The sequence below is a fragment of the Microtus oregoni genome, unplaced genomic scaffold (genome assembly GCF_018167655.1).
Source record: "Microtus oregoni isolate MIOR12 unplaced genomic scaffold, Mior012 000020F_ref0000438, whole genome shotgun sequence".
In the NCBI taxonomy this organism is placed as follows: Eukaryota; Metazoa; Chordata; class Mammalia; order Rodentia; family Cricetidae; genus Microtus; species Microtus oregoni.
The window spans coordinates 5907545-5920396 of NW_024543079.1; the positions used below are offsets into that span (position 1 = coordinate 5907545).

Below are 12852 nucleotides of genomic sequence, written 5' to 3' on the forward strand. Positions count from 1 at the left end.
GCTAAAATTGTGTACCTTCCAGAGTACCACTTTTTGTTGTTGTATTCAATATGTTCCTATCAGGTACAGGGGCACCCTATTCTCTCTTAAAATAGGGCAGGCCCACCGACTAGGTTCAAAATTGAATCCAGGCCCAGCTCATCCTGAGGATTTCTGGGCTTTAGAGAAAAGTCAGCATTTCTTAGGAACTTAAGAAATCAGTTCCCATCTACCAAAAGGAATCATTTCCTTACCCCTGGCAGAAGGGACACACGGCTCCATTGACGACATGTACCTGTGGATGCATATGAAAGTCCATGCCACCCTCCAGGCTCCCTCAGTAAGTATTTTACATTTCAAAGTCCACACCAGCTTCCCCAGGCTTCCCTCCTCCCAGATACCCATCTGTTCTCTTTATGACAACCAAGTTTTTCCCCTTGCCCCTGCTATACTCTCATCACTCTCAGACCTCATTCTCCATCTCCGGCTATTCTGCCTTCTCACAGACAGCCCTGACCATGTCCAGTCTGCTTCTTTCTCGCTCTGCTCTGGACTCTCCCGAGTGCCTCTAGATGTTTTTTCTCTTACTCATAAGAAAGATCCTAACCATGCCATGAAGCAGACATATCAGCAGTTTCTTTATTGCACCCCTAGCATTCAGTGTTGAACCACAGAAATCTGAACTTTCTATAGAGTTCAGTTCTCAACAGTTTATACTTTCTATACTGATTTTATCTTTTTTTTCTTTCTTTCTTTTTTTTTTTTTGATTTTTTTCAAGACAGGGTTTCTCTGTGTAACATCCCTACCTGTCTGAACTAGCTCTTGTGGACCAGGCTGGCCTTGAACTCACAGACATCTGCCTCCAGAGTGAGGAGATTAAAGGTGTGTGCCACCACTGCCTGGCCTGATTTTATCTTTAAAGCCAAGATTACTTAGGGATACATTTGTACATTGTCAAGTATAACAACATGTCTCTGGTCACTTTCGTATTATTAATTTCTAAACTATTGAATTATAGACAAAATATATTGTCTGTAAGATTTCTATACTGAATGAGATGTCTCTTTTAGCACTTTAAAAGATGGGCAAGTCTTGTAAACATTTTCTGTTCTTAAAGTTTAATATTCATTTGAAAAGTATTCCAGTGATATAAATGTTGAAAGCTGTGCTGGTTTTGGTACTAGGACCTGACCCAGTCTTTGAATACATGAAGTATGAACTCTACCCCTGAGCTAGAGCACCACCCCGAAATGTCCAGAGTGTGCATATGTGCACTCATGTGCTCGTGTGCATGTGACTGCACTTGTGTGCACGTGGATATGGTGGCTGGCAAAACATCTTCGACTCCTGTGCTTCAGACACTGTGGCTTTGGGATTTTTGTTGTTGTTTGTTTTTGAGACAGGGTTATTCATTCACTGGTCTGGAGTATACTATGTAAAACAGGCTGCAGTGAGCCCAGGGATCTGTCTGCCCCTCTGCCCCCTCACCAATGGCGGTTACAAACATACATCACAATCCCTGGACTGACTAACTGACTTCCGTCCTTCCATCCTTCCCTCCCTCCCTTTCTTTTTAATGAGTTTCTGGGGATTGGACTTGGGTCCTCAAGCACTTTGCTGACTGAGCTACATCTCTAGTTCCTGGTGTCCATTTTTGAGAGAATAATATTTACGTCATTACTATGCTTGCAGTTTTCACACTGTTCTTTGTATTTCTGTTGTATGTTGTAATTGGATAGTGAGATTTATCTATCTATCCATCAACAGATAAATGTTTCACATAGATTCACGACTCTGATCTGCTACAGCTCCTCTGTACCCAATAGCAATATAAAGCAGTTTTCTTCCCATATAATGCTTTTGTCTTGAATTCTGTTCCATTATGTTGTTTGTTTTTGAGATATAGTCTTGCTATGTTGGCCAAGCCTAGGCGTCCCAAGTAGCAACTTACAGACTCACACTGTATTTATACAGACACTTTTATCTACATAGGCCTCTTCCACGTTTTCCCCTTACCATGCTTTACAAGTTACCACTGTGGTGCCCTACCTGATGTCATTTACTGAATTTGCTGAGTTTATCTTTGTTTCTCTCATTGTGAACTCCATAAGAACAAAGGTTTTGTCTTGTGCATCCACCCTGGGCATGCACGTCATCTTAAACTAAAATATTATGAGAGGTTTTAATTTTCTTTGAAGATTCATGAAGCAAATTGAATTTAAATTTAAAACTTTTCATGGCATTAGGAATAACAAGATGAGAATGTGAAGTCTCATAAAAAGAATATTCTTTTCAAAAAATGTGATCTGTTTATAAAATATCAGTTTATAGAAGTATCAGTTTTAAAGAATATTGCATTTCTGGGCACTGTTTTTTGCTTTAATCACTACATATCTTAAACACTACAGGGAATCATTGAAGGTTTTTTTCCACTTAGTAAATAAGACAATTCAATTTTAGAAATGGGAAAAGTATCCAATTTCAGATGAAAATATGAAGGTTTTTTTTTTTGGTAAGTATCAAATTCTGCCACTTCTGATTAAATTATTTCCTATTTCCCATTTTGAGCAAAAAGTTCATTTCAAAAAAGCAATTGCCCTCGCAGGAGGAAAGAGGGTATCACTTTCACAATTATATACTGCTTGTCTAGAATCAGAAAGCCTCTCTTTGAAGCTGCTGCGGTAAACATATTAGTTAGCCTCCCAGACACTCATCTCCTAAGCTTGCAAAGACTGCCCAGGCTTTGGGACTTACCTCAACCCAGTGCACCTTTACAACTTAGAGATTTGCAGAAATACATTCTCCATGTTCCATGTATTTCTTTGATATTCCCAATTAAAGTATAAGAGACTCAAAAGGGAGAAAGAAATTTAAAAAATCAAACACTATTAACAAAATTATTAACACACTATCTCTGAATTATGGTACCTACTAAGAAAAACAGAAACTTGTATAATGATGCACTATACTCTAAAAATCTTCTCGACAAGACCTTCGGGGTTAGTGTCACTAGAAGGGCAGGCTGGAGCACCACCTGGTGCAGCCCTCAGAGAATCTAGTTCAATTATCTCCTGATGATAGTGACAACTGCTGGGATGGGGACTACCTGTGTGCCCTCTTTTGGACTACCATTCCAAACCCTTGCTTTAGGATTGTATTAACGGCGATAATACCAAAGCATTAGAGGCAGTTTTCACTTGACCTTCAGTTTTATTTCGTGTATATCCTAATTCCATCTTCTTTCATTACTCAAATATGAAATGCTCTTAAAGAGAATTTTAAAGAACCACTTCTCAGGGGAACGGAGAAATAGCTTAGAAATTAAGTATACACTGCTCTTGCAGACAAGCTGAGTTCATTTTCCAGCAGCCACATCAGGTGGCCTGGAACTCCAACTCCAGGGCATTAGGTGTCCTGTTCTGGCCTCTGTAGGCACTGTATTATGTGTATGATGGAGGAAGGTCATTGGCTAATAAAGGAACTGCCTTGGCCCATTTTATTGGTTGAAAGATAGGTGGGAGGAGTAGGCAGAACAGGACGCTGGGAGGAAGAGAAAGTGAGGTCAGTCTCGACTGCTCTGCTCTCGGGAGCAGACGCCTGAGAGAGACGCCATGCCCCGCTCCCGGGATGAAGGTCCGACCCAGGATGGACTAGGCTAGAATCTCCCCGGTAAGCGCACCTTGGGGTGCTACACACAGATGATTAGAAATGGGCTAAATTAATATGTGAGAATTAGCCTAGAAGAGAATGGGCCAAGCAGTGTTTAAATGAATACAGTTTGTGTGTTGTTATTTCGGGGCATAAGCTAGCCGAGCAGGCAGCCAGGGTGCTGGGAACGCAGCCCCGCAGCTCCTTATTACTACATGTGTATGTGTGCTCATGTGCACATATTCTCACACAGATCCACACATAAACAATCAAAACTAAAAAATAAACTCATTTTACAAGATGAGTATTCAGGCTGGCAAGATGGTTCAGCAGGTAAAGGCATTTGCCACCAAGCCTATGCACTTGAATGGGATCCCCAGGACCTACATGGTGGATGGAGAGAACTTATTTCTATAAATTGTCCTCTGACCTCCACATGCATGCTGTGGTGTGTATGTGTACCTTTAATAAATTCTCTTGGCAATCTGAAGGTAAAAACAGAAATTTTATCATGACAGGTTGGCTCACTCATATATAAATCCAAATTTCTGTCTGGATTTAGAACAAAAGTCCTAACATCAAATATATCTAAGAGTGAGACAGATCAGACCATCAGCTGAAGAGAGTGACGCTGACCAGGTACATGGAGAACTGGAGAAGCCACGCTAAAACAGGGCAGCTGTACTGAGCCCAGACAACCATCATCCAGTAGTGACAGCACTCTAAGCACTAGGTCCAGACCCTCCACGTTCCAGGCCCAGCTGGAGTACAGTATCTTATGTAAAATCAAGTTTTAAACATGGGCGACTGAGTTTCAGTTTGGTTTTTTGTTGGGTTTTGTTTGTTTTGTTTTTTGAGAGAGGGTTTCTCTGTGTAGCCTTGGCTGATCTAGAACTCGCTCTGTAGACCAGGGTGGCCTCCAACTCAGAGATCCGCCTGTCTTTATCTCCCAAATGCTGGATTAAAAGCGTGTGCCACCATTGCCCGGCAAGTTTCAATTTTTTAATACTGAACAGGACACACAGAAGAGTCTATGAGCTGTTGCAGCTGCAGCCTATGGATTAGAAGAGTCTTGGGTGAAGTAGAGTAGACAGAAGCTCGCCTGTTCACTCATGGGGTCCAACTCCCTCTAGCCATCACATTCTCCCAATAAAGCATTCTCTGAGGACCAATGGAAGCCTCTGCAGAAACAGTTGGCCTGTCAAACCAAGCTCTCTGCTAATGACTCAGTTTGAAAAAACCAGGACAACGAGAAAGGAACTCTTCAAATGCTAGAACTACTGACCTAAGAATGGAGGCAGCATTTAAGCAACTGAAATCTCAAGATTACTATTTCTACAGCATCTAAAAAATGAAAAAGCAGATAGGAGTACAGATTTAAGGGCTCTTACTCAGTACATGGCAACCATGATGGGATTCAAAAAGGCTTGCCCCCCCCCCAAAAAAAAATGAATCTTTACAAATACATTGAAAGCCAGGCGCTGGTGGTGCATGCCTTTAATCCCAGCACTCGGGAGGTAAAGACAGGCACTTTCTCAGTGAGTTTGAGGCCAGCCTGGTCTATAATAGCTAGTTCCAGGACAGGCACCAAAACTACAGAGAAACCTTGTCTCAAAAGGACCAAAAAAAAAACAAAACAAAACATTGAAGACAACTCCACAGGCAACATGAAGGAGCAAGTGGCACAATTCAAAATTTGTGTGGTCCTGCAAACCCCTCCCAGAAGACATAAGCGTCTCAGCTCCAGATACTCACAAACTCATAGTCTCCATCCTGGGGTATTTTCCAATCTGAAGAATTTTTCAGAGAGCCGGATACATTCTTGCCAAAGCTGTTGATCTGGTTTTCCTTTTCTTTTTGTTCAAAGTATTCAAGGAAAGATGGTTTTGCAGGCTGCATGGTCTCATCTCTTCCTGAAAACCAAGAAAAATAAAAGGTAAAAAAGAACATATAGTTACAGTCAGGATGCCCACATGGGCTACAGTCTCCAGGTCAATTCTCTCTCTGGAATGAAGTTTAAAATTTAAATTAAAGACTTTACAGAAGTCTTTAATAAAGCTAAAAGGAAAGAAAAAATTCTCACTTAAAATACTTCTTATGGAATTAAACAGATTCTGAAGTTTCCTGTAATAGAAGTAAATGTTTCCCCAGAGTTCTTATTTCTAAACAGAAAGGTTTGAGTACTTCAATGATTCTGAGAAATCAATAATAACTATATTATTGTTGTTCTTTTTATTATTATTGGTTTCCTATAGCAAATAATATTTGAAATAGACTAAAAATACTTGTAGCCATCATATTCATTACTCTCTATAACACTATAGCAGACAGAGGATGATACAGGAAGCGACTCCTTAATAAGCTCATGTTCTAGTTGAAAGGAGGAGACAAATATACTTGAAAACGACTCTTCCATTTGTGAAATATTTCATAAGGTTCTTCTGGTGATGAGGACCAAGACCAAAGCCCTGTATATAGCAGGCACATGTTTTCCCCTCAACTATACCCCAAGCTTATATAACTTTTTCTTTTCTCTTCTCTTTGTTTATTTATTCATTTGAGGCAAGGTCTCATGCTGTAGCCCTGGCTAGCCTGAAATTCACTATGCAGACTAGGCTAGACCCAAATTCAGAGATTCTCTAGCCTCTGCCTTTCAAGAGCTAGGATGAAAGGCACATGCCACTAAGTGTGGCCCACAAATAACTTTTAAAATATTAGTTATGAATAATTTAAATGGGGCATATCATATGTATGGCATAAACTGAACTCTGTAAAATGATATACACAGGAGAAAAAGACCAAAATAGTAAATAAACCTCTCAGACATTTGTCTTCCTTCTCATCATCAACCATTCCAATCAATCCCAGGTTTGCCTACTGCTGGGTACTGCCCACTTACCATGTTGCTACTTCCTTCCTAAGGGGGAGTGGATATAGGATTTGCTAAGACCTGCCAATCACCCAAGAACATGTTGTACTGTTTTATGTGTTCTATGTAGACATTAGGTGTTTATGCTTGGTTTGTTAACTGTTAAAGTTCATTTTTTGCATACCAAAGTACTACAAGAACTGCAATAGAACAAACTATGAAAACGAAACACTGGATTCACTGAAGAGAGAGGAAGCTCTATGCTCTCAGTCCCTTCCTCTGGGAACTCAATGGGAAGGACTGGCTTGAGACAGCTGCACATTGACCTTTCCCCTAATCCTACACATGAACAAAGAGTATCAGAAAACCTAGTGCCAACCAGCCTGGAGACTGCCAAGCTGACACAATCAGAACATGGTAACCATACAAAATACCCTAAATCCACTGGGCAGCTAACCAGATTAGAAAATGCAGAAAATCCAAACTACTACATAGCTGTTTGGGGAAGGATTACATTGGATAAGTATCTCACACCCAAAACAAAAAACTTCCAAATGTAAATATAAAAAAGTTGAATAAGGAAAAAGAGACGCCTTATTATACTTTTATTATTCGTAGTATAATGGGTGTTTTCCTTGCTCTTGAATCAATTTGGTGTTCATATATCTAGGGGTATTTGTGCATGTATCTTTGCACATGCTATTTTGTTTATGACTGAGGTCACTTGGGGGTTCTGTGAGCTTACAATTTTTAGCACATTGAATTTTCATATCATTCTGTAATTATATTTTTCTGACATTCTCCATTCTCTGACCTCCTAACCAATCTTCATGCCTTCAATTATAATTAAAGTACTATATAAAGTTAAAAAAAACTTCCAAATGAGAAACTATAAACTCTAGAGGAAAAGATAAGAATGCATTTAAAGCCCAACTGCAGGAAAGGTTTTCCAAATGAGACAAAAAATATTTATATATAAAATAGGCTACTTCATGTGTGTGAAGGAAGCAGCATAAATTTTAAATTTACAAATGGCATAAGACATATACAAGACAAATTATGGAAAGAAAATATTTGTAACAAATACCATAAAATGTTTTGCCAGTCAGTGGTGGTGAACACCTTTAATCCCAGAACTCAGCAGGCAGAGACAGATGGATCTCTGTGAGTTTAAGGACAGTCTGGCCTACAGAATGAGTTCCAGGACAGTTAAGGCTACACAGAGAAACTCTGTCTCCAAAAAAAAAAAAAAAAAAAAAAGCCAAAAACCAAAACAGAGAGATTGAATGAATGAGAATTCTGATGATACTTTATGGATTTGAGGAGATAAGAAACTAATATGCATTTTTAAAATATTTTAAATATTATTTTTTAACTCAAAGGATACCCTGAAATGGAAGTAGACAGTGTTTGATTTAAGACTGGTAGCAAACAGGCCGGCACATACCTTGGTGTGAGATCCTCTTAGAAGCAACCAACAGCAGTGTTTGATGTGGCCAACCTGACACCCCCAACTCATCCTTCTTGAGAAAAGCTGAATCTGGGGCCCTAATAACTGGGGAAATTCCATCTAGCTGAAGTGTCTGTAGCATGTCTCCTGCAACTTTATAAATGCTAATGGGTGTGATTTTTTTCATAAATGCTCAAACACTTACTAAACTGGGCTATTTGGAGGTCTAATAAATTACTAGTGCAATAAACTAAGATTACTCTAACCAATTAAAGATTCACTTTTTAAAAACTAATGGGCATTTAAGAGGTACCTAGGGGAAAACCACCACCACTAATTTAAGGACCAAAATATGACACCAAACACAACACATTATCACATGGGCTACACATTACAGGATGAATTCCAGGCCAAGCTGCACTACAGTGACACTCTGTTTCAAAATAAATAAATTAAATGTAATGCAAAATAAATACATAAAGTTTAAGTCAGAGATGAGACTTTTTGTGGCTTAATTTCAAATCATCCCAGAAGAATATAGCATGTCCACTTCTATCACTGCTTAGATGAAAAAGTGGCAACATTTGCTTTCCTCATATTTCAATTATTTGCTTGACAACAACAGCCCTTCACAACTCCTTAAAAGATTCCTAATATTTTTAGAGCTAAAACAACTATTCTTTGTATCTTTCAACAACTAAGAAGCATAAATAAGAAATTCTAACAACGTCTTTGCTTTCATCGTGTGCCACCAATGCCAGGGACCTGATTATCCCTGCCATGAACCACCGTTCAGAGACCCCTCAAAACTATGTTTAGGATTAGACAATTTTTTTAATCTAACCATATATTCAGACATAAACTGGAAATTTTTTTTAGGAATTTAGTTATAGCTAAACAATCAGTAAAAGCTTACATGCACCAAATTACCAAAGAGCTAAAGATGATATCAGGTTATTGGAGAGGATCATCTGGGGGTGTGGTGTTTCTGGGAATCAAACCCAGGGCCTTGTGCATGCCAGGCAAGCAGTCTGCCGACTGAGCCCCCCAAACACGATTTTGGAAATAGCACAACAGACTAATTCCCAGCCTGGGGTTTTATAATGTGCACATTTTACTACATTTTTATTATTATTATTATTATTATTATTATTATTATTATTATTATTATTATTATTATTACTGAAAGAGATAGCCCCTATCCCAGAAGGTGCAATGATTTAAACTTCTGGTCCTGACTAGATATAGCCAGCAGAGACATTCAAAATCTTCTGGATTCAGTGTTAATAAATTTCAGTGAGCTTCCCAGTAGTAAAACACCATATGGAAGGGCACTAGTCAGCAGCTGTCTTAGATGAAGCCTTAACACAAGCCAGCCCAACTGCTATTGTACTAGCTGACCACAGATCTGAGCCAAACGAACCAGACCAAAAGAAATATCTAAGTGCAAATTTGCTAACCTATAGAATCATGCTTTAAATAAAATAGTGCTATATTAATCCACTAAATGTTGTAGTGCTTTGTTATGCAGCAAAAGCTAAATGATTTAACCATCTTCTCTCTACCTGCTCACTCGCAAACCACTTTAGTCCACAAAAAGCATTTCCCTTAGAAACCCAAGTGCAAATTCAAGCAACACTGTTGCTAAACACCTGTGTTTGGGGTTTTCCCCACGACTTTTATCCCTACTTCCTGACCACCACAGAAGGTACGAACAAAGAAGACTTGTACATACTAGACACCTGCCCAGTGCCACACTTAGCATGAATGATTTTCATCAAATCCTTGCAGAATCTTTTGGAGGATTGTGACTTGATGGAGGAAGGTCATTGGCTAATAAAGGAACTGCCTTGGCCCATTTTATTAGTTAGAAGATAGGTGGGAGGAGTAAACAGAACAGAACGCTGGGAGGAAGAGGAAGTGAGGTCAGGCCTGAGAGAGATGCCATGCCCCGCTCCCGCGATGAAGCTCCGACCCAGGATGGACATAGGCTAGAATCTTCCCGGTAAGACTGGTTCTCACAGATTATTAGAGATGGGTTGATCGGGATGTGAGAATTAGCCTGTAAGTGCTAGAGCTAAAGGGCCGAGCAGTATTTAAAAGAATACAGTGTCCGTGTAATTATTTTGGGTAAAGCTAGCCGTAGGGGCGGCCGGGTGCTGGGGATGCAGCCCCACCGTCCCTATTACTACAGTGACTCCTGCTTTGCAAATGAGACATTTGCCTGAGATTTTATAGCTCTGACAAGGACCAATGTGAATGTCAGTCATCAGGTTTTAAGCCTGGCGAGCTGTACCTCATATAGTGAGCTCTCTAAAACCAAAATGAAGATTCTTGGCATGTTAGCACTGCCATTAAGCTGGGTGAGGAAAGAGCGAGTGAACGGAATTTTCCCAGGACCCTTCTCTTTGAACCATTCTTTCAGCAACCTTGAGCTAGATGATCAAGTGCTGAGAAGCAGCCTGTCAGAGTTGAAAAGCAGAAGAGGATCACTCCCAGTAATTAAAGGCTAGGCTGTCCTGTCCTCTCCCACTCGCAGGCCTGCAGCTGGTCAGGGGATGTTTTGTTTCAATGTGAACAAGAGTATTTTTTCAGATGTATCACAGGAAATGAACACATTCAGATGGATGATAATACAGGAAACCTGAAGCCAGAGGGAGAATGGATTGGACAAACCATTAAAACAGCCACATCTTGCTTTGATTCTTTCATCCGATGCAGGACATCAATGTACTCGTACACTATGATAGCCTCCTTCTCTGTAAGCCCCACTTATAGACTGAATGGACAACCTGTCTAAATGCAAAGGCAAGGGAGGGAAACGACGAGCACCTGTGCCTTGTCCCTGTCTTCCTCCTGAAAAGTGTTACAGAAAAGCAAAAGATATGAGCCAAGCGTGTGTTATTAACTACACACAGGAAACTTATTCAGCAATAAAAACTTGAGAGACTAAGGCTGGAGAGATGGCTCAGTTGGTAAAGTGCTTACTTTAGAAGCGTGAAGACATGAGCTCAGATCCTCAGCACCCACGTAAGAAAGATGGGTACAGCAGCACCAATCACCAATCTGTATCCCAACACAGGACAGGAGAACAGGCAGGTCCCTGCAGCTCACTAGCCAGCTAGCTGAGTCAAACCCATGAGCTCAGTAAGTATAAGTAGAGAGAAACCAAGGCAGAATCCTAGTGTTAACCTCTGGCCTACTTACACAAACACACGCACACACTCACACACACACACAGACAAGCATGTTCACATATATCAATGAAAGTTTATTATATATAATTATCAAATTATTATATGTACTATATATAACATTGATAAACACTGAAACATGGATAAATCTTGAAAGAATTATACAAAACAAAAAATGCCAGACCAAGAGAGAAATATACTGTCTGAATCCATTTACATTAAATATCCAGAACAGGCAAATCCAGAGACAGAAAGTAGATAAATGGTTGATTGTGGAAGGGGAAGAAGTAACTGACAATGGAATGAGTATTTCTTTGGAAGTGATCAAAATGTCTAGAATTTAGAAGTCATTATTCTTGTAATACTTTGTCAATATACTAAAAAGAAAATCTATGAAACTGAATGCTTTTTTAAATTTTTATGTGCGTTCTCTATCTGCATCTACACCTTTATACCAGAAGAGGGCATCAGATCCCACTATAGATGAGCCACCATGTGGTTGCTGGGAATTGAACTCAAGAGCTCTGGAAGAGCAGCAGCCAGTGCTATTAACCTCTGAGCCATCATCTCTCCAGCCCCTGGAATGTATGCTTTAAAATGGTAAACTTTACGAATTATATCCCAGTTTAAAATAACAAAACTTTAAAAATTAAATACTGGTGGTGGTTGCAAAACTGCAAACATACTAAAAATCACTGTATACTCTAAATGAGAAAACTCCATAAATTTATGACCCATAAAATGGTACATAAACTATGTTAATAACTCAATCTTGAAATAAATCAAGAAGACCTTCCTTTATGATGTGCTCTTATTCTGGGTTTCTAAGAACTATAAAATAATGCCGGGATGGGCATGCTAGAAATGAGTTTAACCAAAAATTGGAGCCTACATATCCTTTGGAATAACATCTATCAGACCTCAAACTTGATGACCCTTCCATCCCAAGCCCTCACTGTCAAACTAACTAACCCACAATGGTCAACCTAGCCTTTCCTTAATTCCCACAATAGTTGTTTTTATCTAAACAGTAATTAATTCTGCTCAAAGTAAGAAACTGGGCACAAGCCTACATTTTCTTCTGGGCTCCATGCATAAATATTTGCAAGACAAAAACTCCAGCAATGCCTCAGTGTTTCCCTCTGTTTTAAAATAATGTGCTATAATGTAAACGCATCATAGTGGGTTTGATTTGTTTTTTTTTTTTTTTTTTTTTTTTTTTTGGTTTTTTCGAGACAGGGTTTCTCTGTGGTTTTGGAGCCTGTCCTGGAACTAGCTCTTGTAGACCAGGCTGGTCTCGAACTCACAGAGATCCGCCTGCCTCTGCCTCCCGAGTGCTGGGATTAAAGGCGTGCGCCACCACCGCCCGGCTTGTTTTTTTTTTTTTTAATCTAATATTTATTGTATTGTGGTTTCTGGGTTTTGTTTCTGTTAAGGGGCATCTATGAGTTTCAGATGTATCAAGTCACTGAATCACATAAAGTCTATGTAACCATAAACTTTAAAATGTTCTTGAAACCACTAAGAACCACAGGTTGTGAGATGCCCTGGAGCCCAGAAAAACGTTCTTCCTAGTAAACAGCCTGAGCAGATGCATCTGTATGATCTGAACTGCTTTTTAGACAGTGGCTCGCAAGCCACCTGATGCCCATGAGCTGCTTATAGATTACAGGAGAGATCTAGCTCTAAATTCCAAGGCCTCCCAGCTAGG

At 39.7% G+C, this 12852-nt stretch overlaps 1 protein-coding gene across 1 annotated transcript in view; it reads right to left on the reverse strand.

Annotated features, from left to right (window-relative positions):
- The window catches only part of Stk4 (serine/threonine kinase 4), a 91557-nt gene that overhangs the window by 38828 nt on the left and 39877 nt on the right, over positions 1-12852 (reverse strand). The window contains exon 10 of the mRNA XM_041670351.1: positions 5384-5541. Within this exon, the coding sequence (XP_041526285.1) occupies positions 5384-5541 (158 nt within the window). The remainder of the gene's footprint in view (positions 1-5383; positions 5542-12852) is intronic.